This window comes from Penaeus japonicus, unplaced genomic scaffold (assembly GCF_977035675.1).
Source record: "Penaeus japonicus unplaced genomic scaffold, GWHDUDI00000001_assembly GWHDUDI00000006, whole genome shotgun sequence".
Taxonomy (NCBI): Eukaryota; Metazoa; Arthropoda; class Malacostraca; order Decapoda; family Penaeidae; genus Penaeus; species Penaeus japonicus.
In genome coordinates, this window is record NW_028234408.1 from 48936085 (window position 1) to 48951084 (window position 15000).

At 43.1% G+C, this 15000-nt stretch overlaps 2 protein-coding genes across 21 annotated transcripts in view; one reads left to right on the plus strand and one right to left on the minus strand.

Moving 5' to 3' along the window:
• Window positions 1-9844, plus strand: part of LOC147471740 (uncharacterized) — a 12539-nt gene extending 2695 nt beyond the window's left edge. Inside the window, exons 3-7 of the mRNA XM_086538162.1 lie at window positions 7344-7418; window positions 7519-7845; window positions 7943-8153; window positions 8206-8370; window positions 9757-9844. Of these exons, the coding sequence (XP_086394288.1) occupies window positions 7344-7418; window positions 7519-7845; window positions 7943-8153; window positions 8206-8370; window positions 9757-9844 (866 nt within the window). The remainder of the gene's footprint in view (window positions 1-7343; window positions 7419-7518; window positions 7846-7942; window positions 8154-8205; window positions 8371-9756) is intronic.
• Window positions 1-15000, minus strand: part of LOC122264083 (uncharacterized) — a 235876-nt gene that overhangs the window by 210368 nt on the left and 10508 nt on the right. The window contains exon 1 of one of the 20 annotated variants that reach the window (XM_086538108.1): window positions 4858-5004. The exons of 18 other annotated variants lie outside the window; for them this stretch is intronic. The gene's annotated coding sequence lies outside the window, so the exon portion shown is untranslated. Of the gene's footprint in view, window positions 1-4857; window positions 5005-15000 lie in introns of those variants that run through there. One more of the 20 variants, XM_086538113.1, reaches the window with a different exon arrangement.

Sequence of the window (15000 nt, forward strand, 5' to 3'; positions counted from 1 at the left end):
AAATTACGCTGATATAGTGGGTGATGCTTTCATTCACCCATGGCATATCGTAGTTGTCAAGCTGCAAATTGTTAAATCTGCTATCACTATCAGCAATTTGTGCCCGTTTTGTAATAATGATCGATGCTGTGGGAGTCCTGATAGCTTTAAATTGTCAAACTCTTTATTTTTCTTGAACTTAACGAGACAACAATTGCGGCCTTCAATGATAAAGTATAAACACTGTCCATTTTGCATTTAATACGCTGTTAAAATATAGCTTTTAATATTGTCCCTCACGTACTACTTGCGATCGACATATCCTAAAATAATCAAGAGCACCCCAAGACAGATAAATAAAGACACCCGATCACTGCAAAGGAAATCCTTCCGACCCGAGAAATTACAGCTCATGGCGTCCAAACATGCCTCGACTCTTGCCAAATCCGTCTGTCATTGAAAGGGCGCGGCGGTCTCTTCAGCTTGCGTCCAATTTATAGTAAGAACCGGCATGGAGAACCCCGGTTAATCCACGCGGGGCATTCGACGGCGCTTTCCCTCTCAACTCCCGTAATCGAATTAGACACAGATTGCCCATGGGCCAGCGGTCGTCTATGGTGCAGCACGTTCAGAGGGGTCGGTGAGCATACACAACGAGCGAAATAGAGGGCCTGCGTGACTCACATGTACACCACACTGTCACTTATCTCCCAGAGCTGGTGAGCGAGTATGTATTCAACTCGGGCAATCAGCCTCAATTGTGCGTTGGCAACACGAGCTTTTTTTCAAAACATTTTATTGTTGTGGAACTCTTGCTCATGGAAGAACAGGTAGTGTTCGTGGCATTTAAACACTGATTTCAATCAAACGACATCACAAATAAGATTTTGAATGTCTCCTGCCACACTTATCTGACTCTGCACACGTCTAAAGTATGTCTATATGAACCACTAACCTAGTCACGCATTCACAAACACGTTACTCTTCCTGATTTCCTATGATTCCCTTCTCTTCCCCACACAGCAGTGATCTGCCCCGCCAGCCCGTCTCTAGACACCCAGCCACGTGATCCAGAGATCTTGTCGCACCTGCTCCTCTTAACCCCAATCGTTATGTGCAAAGCTGAAAATCGCCTCCGTTGTACAACGAGTTTTACTTGGGGGAGGGAGGGTATGCTCTTCTTTCTCCTGCCCTCCCGGGCGGTCCCCTCAAGCGGCAGGCACCAGATGCCGCGCTCACGAAACGTCTCACTTAACAGGTCTCAGCCGTACAGCCTAAACAAACAAAAGGTTAAAATGGGTGGGCGTGCGCTTGAGAGTCAAAGTAAGCTGATTGGGTAATGGCGGGTGTGGGCGTGGGCGTATTCGGGCGTAACCACATTACTACTATAGATCCCGTGACCGGCATAATGAGCACGCCTGAGCTAAACCATCTATTCTCTTCTATATATTTCAATTTCAGACAAGGTGAGGCGACCCCTTTTCGTGAAAAGTGAAACCAGACTCTATACCTCCCAGAGAAAACAACACTAACCGTCCTGTCGAACTTCAAGATTGAGTGACCGAGTAAGACAACAAAACGCAAGATCAACAGGGCTCTGGACGGAGATTTACGACTCCGATAAGTGTTTTATCACGCTCTGCTATATCTTCGTTTGTTGCCGCTTACCGTGACACCTTAAATTTGTTCTACAAGCACTTGCTAGCTGATGTGATTATAGACTCCCATTACAGACTATAAACAGGTGTGTCGGGAGGAATAACAAAACACCAGCATTTGCCAACGACGAGTAAGAACAGGAAGGGAATGACATTGCTCCCTGAATGAATAAAAATCGGATTAGAAAGAAGGGAGGTTCATCGGGATGGAGGGCGGTGAAGGATAGTTTACAACTATTTCTCTCCCTCTTTCTATCAAAATCAGGTGGAGCTATTGACGAAACCACTAGAGCTTCCACCTCCGCTTAGGCGTGTGAAAAGGGAGAGGGAGAGGAGGGGGGAGGGAAAGAAGGGGAAGAGGGGGAAGAGGGGGAAGAGAGAGAGAGAGAGAGAGAGAGAGAGAGAGAGAGAGAGAGAGAGAGAGGCAGGGAGGAAGACAGCGAGGGAGAGAGAGAAAGAGAGAGGGAGGAAGAGAGAGACAGAGAAAGGGAGAGAGAGAAGGAAAGAGAGAGAGACAGATAAAGGGGGAGAGAGAAGGAGAGAGAGAGAGAGAGAGAGAGAGAGAGAGAGAGAGAGAGGAGAGAGAGAGAGAGAAAAAGAGAGAGAGAGAGAGCGAGAGAGAGAGGAGAGAGAGAGAGAGAGAGAGAGAGAGAGAGGAGAGGAGAGGAGAGAGAGAGAGAGAGAGAGAGAGAGAGAAGAGAGAAGAGAGAGAGAGAGAAGAGAGAAGAGAGAAGAGAGAAGAGAGAAGAGAGAAGAGAGAAGAGAGAAGAGAGAAGAGAGAAGAGAAGAGAAGAGAAGAGAAGAGAAGAGAAGAGAAGAGAAGAGAAGAGAAGAGAAGAGAAGAGAAGAGAAGAGAAGAGAAGAGAAGAGAAGAGAAGAGAAGAGAAGAGAGAGAAGGAGAGAGAGAGAGCGGGGGGAAGGGGGAGGTGAAGGCACCGTTGTCAGTCTCCCAACAGCCCCAGACCCTTTGGGCTCGGACTGAACACAGAGGCCGCCATCAACTAACACATTCAGCACTTCAACCCACACTCCAGCAAGGGACGTTTTTAGGGCCTCGGCCACCACCGCACCCTTCCGCGGTAGAGCCACGCACACGCACGCACACGCATACATATCATAGTTGAGAAGGAAGAAGAAGAAGAAGAAGATGAGAGTGAAAGAGGGAGAGGGAGAGGGAGAGGGAGAGGGAGAGGGAGAGGGAGAGGGAGAGGGAGAGGGAGAGGGAGAGGGAGAGGGAGAGGGAGAGGGAGAGGGAGAGGGAGAGGAGAGAGAGAGAGAAAGAGAAAGAGAGAGAGAGAGAGAGAGAGAGAGAGAGAGAGAGAGAGAGAGAGAGAGAGAGAGAGAGAGAGAGAGAGAGAGAGAGAGAGAGAGAGAGAGAGAGAGAGAAGAGAAAGAGAAAGAGAAAGAGAGAGAGAGAGAGAGAGAGAGATAAAGAGAAAGAGAGAGAGAGAGATAAAGAGAAATAAAAGAGAGAGAGAGAGAGAGAGAGAGAGAGAGAGAGAGAGAGAGAGAGAGAGAGAGAGAGAGAGAGAGAGACAGAGAGAGAGAGAGAAGGGGGAAGCGAGAATGGGAGAGAGAGGAGAGAAGGGGAAAGAAGAGTAGAGGAGAGTGGTATATCCGTATGCATGTATATTGTATGTGGTTTGTAGCGAAGTGAGTAATTCCAGGAAATGAAGACACTAATTAGGGAAAGTGGAAACGCTTTTTTCAGCACTAACCTAAAAAAGCTAACAAAAATACAATTACGTGACGTGTTTATGATATAAATATAATGTGTTGTAACACACATGTTTCCATGGTACACTACCAGGCCAAATGAAAACGGTTTTTAAAACAGACGGTTCTTAATTAAAAGAAAAAAAAATTAATGCTTGGTATACATTCGACTATGACTAACATATAGATATTTCCAAGCTTCAAGAATACTAACAAAAAACAACAAAGAACATGTAGCAATTGAACCAATACAAAAATGTAGATTACAAAAGGAAATAGAATGTGCATTTTTTCCTTTCTTGTGTCACGTATTTTGTAATAACTATACCTAAAAACAGTCGATCAGTATCGTATCATACCAATCCGTTGTTCAATTCTCACCTATAGTTGTTAAAGAAAAGTCCATTTATATAAACAGCGTCTTATATGAGTATACAGCTATTGATAAAGATGTGGGCCCATGCGGATAACTTTGTATAAAAAAAAAAAAAAAAAAAAAAAAAAAAAAAAATATATATATATATATATATATATATATATATATATATATATATATATATATATATAATGAACTGGCTACAAACAAATCTACTGATCGTCTATCCCATAACATGTGACAAGAGAAACAGCCCCAAGAAAGAAGATAAACACCCAGAGAAAGTAACCCAAGAAGCTGTTCCATGTAGGAAACCCCTCCCTCCACCAGTGACGAGTGAACAGAAAATAAGGTCAAGAAAGAAAGATGACGGAAGGAAGGAAGGAAGGAAAGGGAGAAAGGAAGGAAGGAAGGACGAAAGCAAGCAAAGAACGGGGGAGATGAGGGGATGGCCACTTCCGGGATATCTGGCTTGTGCAAAAGACTTGAGAAGCCGAACGAACGCCAACAACCCGGTCTCTATCACATTTCAACGAAGGGGAAACGCTCGTCATGTTTTGATGCCCCTCACTAAGAGTTCGGGCTCAGTTTTAACTTTTAATTTCTGATGCACGTATTGCGTATTTAGATACTGGTATCTGGCGGCTTCTGAGGGGTGGGGGGTGGAGGGGTAGGGGGTAGGGAGAAGGGAGAAGGGAGGAAGGGAGGAAGGGAGAGGAAAAGTGAGTGAGTGAGAGAGGAAAGAGAGGGGAGAGGAGAGAGAGACGGGAGAGAGGGAGGGGGAGAGGGAGAGAGAGGAGGGAGGGAGGGGGATACAATTTTGATTCACGAGTATAGGAATCCGCGGGTCTATTCGTTGATTTCTTGTTTGTTTTTCTTCATTTGCTTAAGCCTGTTTGTTTACAGTCAAAGAACATAGGCCTATATATGGTTCATGTAAATCAGTTATGTACACAAGCCTACAGCATATGTCCGATGAGGATAGTAGAGTAGAGCGAACCAGAGGCCATAGAAACACCTGCTACCAACTCGCTGACAACAACATGGCTTCCCGACCCATCTCAATGTTCGCAACATGTCAATAACAAGCTCCGTGGCCGGCATTATCGTATTAAAACTTGCTCTTACTTCGTCAAGATGAGGAGCTTCCCCCTGGCCCAGCCGTCTGCCGCCTCGCGTGCCGGAGAGCAGTAATAACCAGCAGACGCGTTCCCTCACCCAACCACACACAGCCGTACTCCACAACGTTACAGCGGCACCGTAACACATCGCACTGGGAAATATTGCGGTGTCGTAATAGCGGGGCCGTCATCTCCGTCTCTCGTGGTGTCTCGTTCGTTGCAACATACGTTCATAATGTTGCCCCACAAGAACACTGGGCAACTACATGGCAATTTTGTTTATAGTCTGAATTAGCTTCTGCATGATTAAAACAACTACTAAACGGTAACAATCAGGCATTGGCTGACTTTCCTTCCTTTAAACATCCTTTAACTATCCCCACTGATTACTTACACAGTTGGTGTGTTTGTACATACGGTTAGCCTATGTGATTGAGTACTTGTCTGTCTGTCTGTCTTGTTCGTCTGTCTGTCTGTCTTGTTCGTCTGTCTGTCTGTCTGTCTGTCTGTCTGTCTGTCTGTCTGTCTGTCTGTCTGTCTTGTTTGTCTGTCTTGTTTGTCTGTCTTGTTTGTCTGTCTTGTGTGTCTGTCTTCCTGTGTTTGTGTGTATGTCTGTCTGTTAAACACGCCATTTATGACCCCTTTCATACAGTTCGTTCTGCCTCCTGTTTGAAGCGTGGTGGTGATGATGCCGTTACGGAGGAAGCAGCGTGGGTGGCAGGGATGTACTGGTTGGAGGTATTCGGGAGGGGTGGGAGGAGGGAGGGCGCGGAGGGAGGGTTAGGGACGCAAGGCGGACGAGCAGGAGAGAGAGAGAGAGAGAGAGAGAGAAAGTTGTGGTGTGGTGGGGTGGGGGGGTGGGGGGGTAGAGAGAGCAAACCATGATGATCTGTAGTACTAATCAGCCGCGTGGTAGAGTGTAGCAGCGGAGCAGTACGCAGCCACAGCAGCCCCGGTTGTGTCATGGAGACATAGCTTGGGCGCAATGAGCCACGACCACCGCCGGGTTCACTTTCTACGGCCCGAGGGACCAGAGGAACCAGAAGGCCCTCCCTTCTCTACACACTCACATACACACGCTCCCTCACTGCCTCATTCACTCCTCTAGCCCATATGGCTCTTGTTCCTCCACTCCACTCACTGTTAGCCACAGACACGCACTTGGATGCTGTACTGTAAACACCACAAAAAGTATCGGCTTTCTGTTTGTCTGTCTGGGCGAATATTTATTTACACACACACACACACACACAACCATTCACATATATACATACACATATGTACACACACATATATACATATATACATTCACACTCATATGCATATATACATACACATATGTACATACACATATATACACACACATATATACACTCATATATACACACACATATAAACACACATATATATACACACATATGTCCATGCATACATATACATACACATATATACATACACTTATATACATAAACATATATACATGCACATATATACTTACACATATATACATACACATATATGCATACACATACATACACATATATACATACACATATATACATACACATATATACATACACATATATACATACACATATATACATACACATATATACATACACATATATACATACACATATATACATACACATATATACATACACATATATACATACACATATATACATACAAATATACACATATATACATACACATATACACATATATACATACACATATATACATACACATATACATACTCATATACACATATACATGCACATATACACATATATACATACACATATATTCATACACATATATACATACACATATATACATACACATATATACATACACATATATACATACACATATATACATACACATATATACATACACATATATACATACATATACATATACACATATATACATACAAATATACACATATATACATACACATATACACATATATACATACACATATATACATACTCATATACACATATACATACACATATACACATATATACATACACATATATGCATATATACATACTCATATACACATATACATACACATATACACATATATACATACACATATATGCATATATACATACACATACATACACATATACATATCCATACACATACACATATATCCATACACATATACATATACACATATATACATACATATATATACATACAATATATACATACATATATATACATACACATATATACATACACATATATACATACACATATATACATACACATATATACATACACATATATACATACACATATATACATACACATATATACATACACATATATACATACACATATATACATACACATATATACATACACATATATACATACACATATATACATACACATATATACATACACATATATACATACACATATATACATACACATATATACATACACATATATACATACACATATATACATACACATATATACATACACATATACATGCACACACACACACACACACACCACACACACACACACTCACTCACTCACTCACTCCACTCACTGTTAGCCACAGACACGCACTTGGATGCTGTACTGTAAACACCACAAAAAGTATCGGCTTTCTGTTTGTCTGTCTGGGCGAATATTTATTTACACACACACACACACACACACACACACACACACACACACACACACACACACACACACACACACACACACACACACACACACACACACACGCACACACACACATACACATATATACATACACATATATACATACACATATATACATACACATATATACATACACATATATACATACACACACACATACACACATGCAACACACACACACACACTCACTCACACACTACTCACTCACTCACTCACTCACTCACTCACTCACTCACTCACTCACTCACTCACTCACTCACTCACTCACTCACTCACTCACTCACTCACTCACTCCGCTCACTGTTAGCCACAGACACGCACTTGGATGCTGTACTGTAAACACCACAAAAAGTATCGGCTTTCTGTTTGTCTGTCTGGGCGAATATTTATTTACACACACACACACACACACACACACACACACACACACACACACACACACACACACACACACACACACACACACACACACACACACACACACACACACACACACAACACACACACACACACAACACACAGACATACACACACTATCACAGCAACACTCACACAGGTCCACACATTAACACATAATACATACACACACTACCACACACACATATATACAGTTTTACACATATATAACATACACATACTATACATCAACACACACACACCACACCCACACACACACCCACACACACACACACACACACACACACACACACACACACACACACACACACACACACACACACACACACACTCACTCACTCACTCACTCACTCACTCACTCACTCACTCACTCACTCACTCACTCACTCACTCACTCACTCACGTGCGGGCAACTTGATACCCATAGTAGTAATGATGAGGATATTAATACCAATAACAATATCGAAAATAATAATAATAGTTATAGTTGAATACATGGACTAATTCTAATATCAATGACAATAATGGAGATACACGTCATAATAAATAATACCAAGAACAATAACAATAACAACAACACCAAAAACAACAACAATAATCACAATAAATAATAACATTGGAACAAATTCCAAACATACAACCGTTGACAATGAAGCAACCGAACTGATAAGACCATATTTCCTTTCAATATTCTGAAGGGTCATTTAGCTACACATGAGAGCAAGTGAGAGAGAACCGATTATAAACCTGTACTGCTCAATCTCGCAAATTACTTATCGCATTGTTTGTTTGTTTGTTCATTTAGCAGCGTGCCCTTCAACGTGAAAAATGAAATGAATGACAAGGGAAGTGTGAGGAGGCGGGGGGGGGGGGATAGGAAAGAAGCAAAAGGAAAAAGACTTAATTAAGGGAGGTAGAGAAGTAGGAGAGGGAAAGAAGGAAATGGGGAGCAGATGGGAGAGAGAGAGGAGAGGAAAGGATGGGAAGGGTGGTGAAGACAGAGAAGGAAGGAGGAGGAGGAGGAAGGGAGGAACGCATAAAGGAGGGAAAAGATAGGAAAAGGGAAGAAGGAGAAGGAAAAAAGGGAAGAAGCAGGGGACGAAGAGAGTGGAAGAAGAGGACCAGGGAGCAGAAAGGAGGAAGAGGCGAGTTGGAAAGAGGCAAGAGAAGAAGAAAAAACATGGAGAAACGAAAAAGGCAGATTAATTAAGAAAGGAAAGAGAAGTAGAAAGATGATGATGTAAGGTTTGAATGACGAATGCAAGAAAAAGAGGAACAGAAGAAAGAAGGGAAGAAATAGAATGACACACACACCACTAGGAAGATAATTGAAGAAAAAATGAGAAATAAGAGGAGAAACGCGGCGCAAAAATGAGATAACTGTTACCTCTGGCGGGCGAGTTGGGGGTACGAGTAGAGACGACGGAACAGCCACGCCAACATTTTTCTGTCAACCTGCCGCGGAGTTCCCGTTACGCAATCTTTTCACTTTCGCCCTTTGCCCTTGGCCCTCCTTCCTCTACCTCGCTTCCATTCTCCAGCCTCCTCTTTTCTACCTCCACTGACTATTTTCTCATTCTTATTCCTCCCCATCGCCGTACCGATGTTCTCTCTTCTCTCTCCTCCTTTCCTGCTCTTCTTACGTACAATCTCCCCTTTTACATACAGGTGTCTCGTAGCGGTAAGGACGGGCTGCGGTTTTCTTGCCTCATCACGGCCGCTGCCACGGACGGATCGGCCATTTTCCCACTTAAACAAACGAAAAACGCGTTTGGGCTTTTTATCTCAGCTACATCACATCCCCACAGACACGACTGCACTATCCAGGCTCCATTCACTCCTGCAAACTTCTCATCGCCGTTGCTTCCATCATGTGAGGCAACAGCATGCAGATCACATAGCCGCCATTAATATTCTGCATAAAAATCGCGAGGAGGAGTCTGGCGTACCATCTGGCCGGACACGTACACACCAGTGCGGGGAGAGATTGCAAGACGGGGCACCGTGGCATTTCTGGGAAATGCCCCGAATGCCTCTTGATCGCCTCTCCATGGCGCAAATGAACCACAAACTATGGTTCGATTGCGAAACAAGACATCGCGATGCGCACGAGTATAAGGTCTTTATCTTATGTGACAGGCAGTGCGACCAGCTTATCATTCGAATCTCATTTTATTAATCCAATGAACTTCTCAATAATGTTGTCGAACTTTAGAGATTTAACTGCAATCCAGAAAACAGGACTCGAACCTCGGCAAAAATGCCAAACTGCAAAAGGTTGTCTGGCCGTACGCGGAAGTCTCGTAATCCTTCGTAGCGTACAAGAGTCGCCGACAGTCGTCAGAGGTCATAATAACCACAAGAGACTGCCACGTCGACGTGTCGATAATGTCAGACCGGCACAAGGGATCAAGGACACGTGAACTTGAGCCGAGAGGGAGAGGGAGAACACTGCTGAACGGACTTACTGTTTTCGGAAAGCTTCCTCTCTACACTTTCCCTTTCTGAACGGGTCCACAAACAGGTGTGTAGGTGTGGTAGCTGCATCATAATAGCAGGCGAGAAGTACGGGAGGAAAATATCTATATTCACAAAACATATAAATAACCATGATTATTTGGTATGATCATGCAACTAGGTCTTACAGTTCAACTTCTTTCTCATACTTCTAGAATTATAAAGAAGAAAAAAAAACTCAAAGGAAACGATGATACAACGCTTTTAAACAAAGAGAAGGAAATACAGATTGCACTGACTAAAAAAGTGGCAAACAAACAACTACGACGTCCAACGCAAAAACGAGGATCTGAGCATTCATACCATTATTATCTATAAAGTCAAGTCCCATTCAGATATATGCCAGCTGTCAGATGTAAGATCACGTGACCACCTACAACGAAATAAAAAAGAGCAGCCCCGATGTCTGTTTCATTACTCAGCGTCATCGCGGCAGCCGACACCTCTGCTAATAACAACATGTATTCGGACATGAAACCTGAAACTTAATTAGCGAGACGTCACGTACGTTACAATGTGTGGTTCTGGTGACTGACTGTACCCAAAGGGGAGCCATCACGTTGTGCCACGTAGCTTGAAGGTGAAGGGGAAGATGTGGGTTGAGGTGGGTAGAAAGTGAGAAAGAGAAAAGGCGGAGGCAGTAAGTGGAGTACGAGCCACCCGCGATCAAACGGTCATTATCCAATGTTATTATATAATGATACGGTTAACAGGGGACGACCGCTCCCGTCTGGGCCACTGGGTGTCACCACGACCCCGATGCTCACGCCTTGCCCATCTCTGACCCTGTTTGTTACGCTTACTGGGGTACGTTGATCACTAATACAGTGCGAAAACTCAAAGGGGTTTGTGGAATGACATCGCCGTCATGGCCGAGCATTTCATCATGAGGCCACATGTCCATTATTCAAGGACTGTGTGGGAAACCTGCAGGAAATCCCACATATCAAAAGTTTCGCATACAGTCATAATGAAAAGGAAAAAAATCTTAAAAAAAAGGCCAACAAGAATCGATACAAAGTCAAGACACCAGACAGTTATTCACAGGCACTGCTTGAGGCAACGTGGCGATTATAACATGATGCGCGGAGATGACAGCATCACTAACGCTAATCCTCGCTTTTTCATAACTTTGCGATCAGCCGCCGTTCCTGCATAATGGTACTGTAATGCAACACCGTGACACGGCAATAATAACATATACTGAAGTTTTCAATGGCTTTTGTGTTGCTGATGCTCTGAAGCTTTAGTTTTTACGTCTTCAGCGTCAGAGCAAGGTTTGGGCCTATCAGAAAATATTCAAAGTAAAGCATAAAGCGGAAAAAAATATATATGAAATACTTACTCAACAAACAAGGTTAATTAACTTGGTTTATCAAATGACACCGAATATACTTTTGATTAAAAGCGCAATTTTCATAAAACAAATGGCATCACTGAAATAAAAATGATTACATGGAAAGTAACATGGCCACATGAAAGTTGCCCCGACATTACTGCTTATATACATTTACAAACAAATATGTTACAAACCAAGTTATAATAAGTTACTTGTGAAATTGAAGTTAGTGGCATTATTACCTTTTACTTCATTTACATTAACACAATATAATGCTCCAAGTAAAGCTGTAATCTTAGATGTTTCATAACATACATGGCTTCAACTACACCAAATAAACATGTCAAAATTTTAAGCAGCAAAATCATGAAAGCGATCATAAATAAAAAAGCTTTTCATATTACGGGTCATTACCCGACATGAGAGATAAGCAGCAATGAGACACGACCTCACACCCACGAGCAGCGAGATAAGAGGGATGGAAGGGATGCTGCCCATGGGTAATAAGCTGGACGGTGAAGGATCATGCCTGAAATACTTCCGTGGATCGGATCTAACCCTTTGAGCCCGACTTCCAAAACGGCTTGTGATGCAGCCAACGCGACACCCGTTCCTTCATCCGCTTGCTTGAGGAAAACCTGATTGTGTTTCACTCCTTAAATCTATATTCACCCGCCAATCTTTCCGGCCGGATGAAGTTTATTTGTTTTTGCAAGGCGCCGGCGGGCAATTTAAGGTTTTCCTGACACAGCTGCTCTATAGCACAGGTTTTCCCTCTGGCGATATACACTGTGGCCGTTTGTTTTGATGGATCCAAGATTGGACTTTCTCCTGCTCATTTAGCCGACCGGATCGCAAGTTAGTTAGATTCGCCCTTTTTCCTCAGTGAAGTTCTTTTTACTTTATTACAACATCAGCTTCACAGTCTTCTATATAAATGTATATGTGTAGTGTGATCGTTTTCGAGACCGCAAAACTAAGAATTATGCAATGATATTTGTCTCACAAGAGAGTTCCCTAAAGCATATCTAACCCCTGTTCCGTGCATTCATTTCGTATTGTACCATTGTCTTGCACACCACAACCACACCCTGCAAACTAAACCCGCCTCTATGACACACTCGCACCGAACACCACACCCTCGTCTTCTCTACCACATCCTTGTCTTGTTTACCCCGCCCTGAGACTCTCTCGCTGCACTGCCTTTATTGCACTGAATAGTTTCCCGTTCGACCGATATATGAATCCACTTATGATTGGTTTAAATTTCTTAACACGAATGGTTTCTCATTCCGGAGAATAATCCCGCAATGCCAGTCCCCTCCCTCCCACCCACCCTCCCTCCCTCCCTCTCTCCGATACTCCTCCTCCTCCCCCGCCCTCATACCCACACCTCTCCCCCCACCACAAGGGCGGCACCCCTCCCGTCAACAGTGTATCGCGTTACCAAACAAGCGTTTTGGCTGAAGCATGATACTACTGGACACCTGCGACGACGACACGACCCGTGGGTTGGGGAAGAGCCCGCACACATCGTGTTCTATAACATTCAGACACACCACACTCAGGCATAGGCACACTCGCTCGTAGGCTCAGATAAGTGTTCTCTCACTCTTTTCCCTTCCCTTCCCTTCCTTCCTCTTTTCCTTCCTACCCCATTCCCTTCCTTCCTTCTTCCTTACGTTATTTTTCTTTCTTTCTCCCACCCTCCCTCCACTGCCCTCTCCCAGTAAACTTGACACATGATATCTCTGTATCTCCCCTGAACCTTCCTTCCAGAACAGTTCGTCTCCGTTTGTAAACCGACCCTCTTGGTGGTGATATACCCACTACCTGGATCTCATTCGAGCACCGAACCTCCCAAAACTTCCCAGGACCCGTTCCATCCCCCGGCAGTCGAAGGGAAACAAATATTCACAAAACAGGAATGCATTTCTTTCCTTTCGACTTCATTCTTTTCTGTATTAAAGATCCACTGCCGAGAGGTGCAACCGAACCCGCCCATCTGCGTCACATGTCATCCATGTGTGGCTCATGAACAAGCCTTGCAATACGCAGGTCGTTTCGCATATCCTTTGTCGCTCTTGGTAGATACTGGTGCACTGTGGCAGGACACTAAGAAACGTGCCTTAGGCGTCTCCAGTTCCATCTCGTACGACAGGACTGACTATAAGAACTTGCATAAACAGCATTAGCACACTATATGGCCCATGTTTCATTTTTACATAAACGTGTACATTTCTCTCGCACAGTTTGTATCCTGTTACTTCCATTGTAAAGTAAGGTCTATTGTTTTGTTAACTTGTACCTTTCTGTGTTGCTTTCCAAACATTTATATCGAATAAATATAAATAATAATGAAATGTATATCAAATCGAGAAAGCTCCATTATCTTCGTTCAAATCCGACTGTGTCCAATTCCCTCTTTTTACGTCGTTAAAAAAATCTGTGGTCTAGAACTTTCCTCTGGTGAGAACTCGCCTGTGAAAAGAAGCATATCCCTAAAATGATAAAACGAAATAAAAATTGAACGGATGAGATACCAAAGCTTCTATAACATCAAAAACACGACTTGAACGCGTGAGAGTCGTCGTTCCCGCGTGCACTGACGTGTACTAAGAGTCATTTCTGATTTGTAATATTTGTTCGCAACAATGGCTAGCACCAGTTAAGATTTCGGCGTTTGCATTCCTTTCCTTATTATTCAATCAAGCGTTCACAATGACGTTGTTTACTCAGGAACTCTCCGGCAAGAATTAACAATATCATGGGGAATAAAAACTCGCTTAAGGAAAGGTAAAAACTTCAGATGGAGAATGTTAGTTCCTGCAAAGTGATACTTTCTGTTTGTTCTGGGGAGCGTGCGTTAAGCGTTTACTATAACGTATTTCTCTTACATAGTTTTGTTGACACTGATTAAGAAAATCCACTTGGTCCCTTCTTGTGGTTTGCGAACATATTTACACCACGAGGGACACTGAATCTCGTCTACGCTTGAGAGGGAACTAAAAAGAGGGACATGCTGAGCTACTGGATTCAATCGACTATCCAAAAGAACGTTTGGTTTAAATGAAAGAAACTCTTGACGAGTAACCCAGTTCTTGCTATACTGGGAGACGAATAGGAAGCGGAATTGTGAAAAAGGAATAGATAAACAGACAAAGAGAGAGTGAAGAG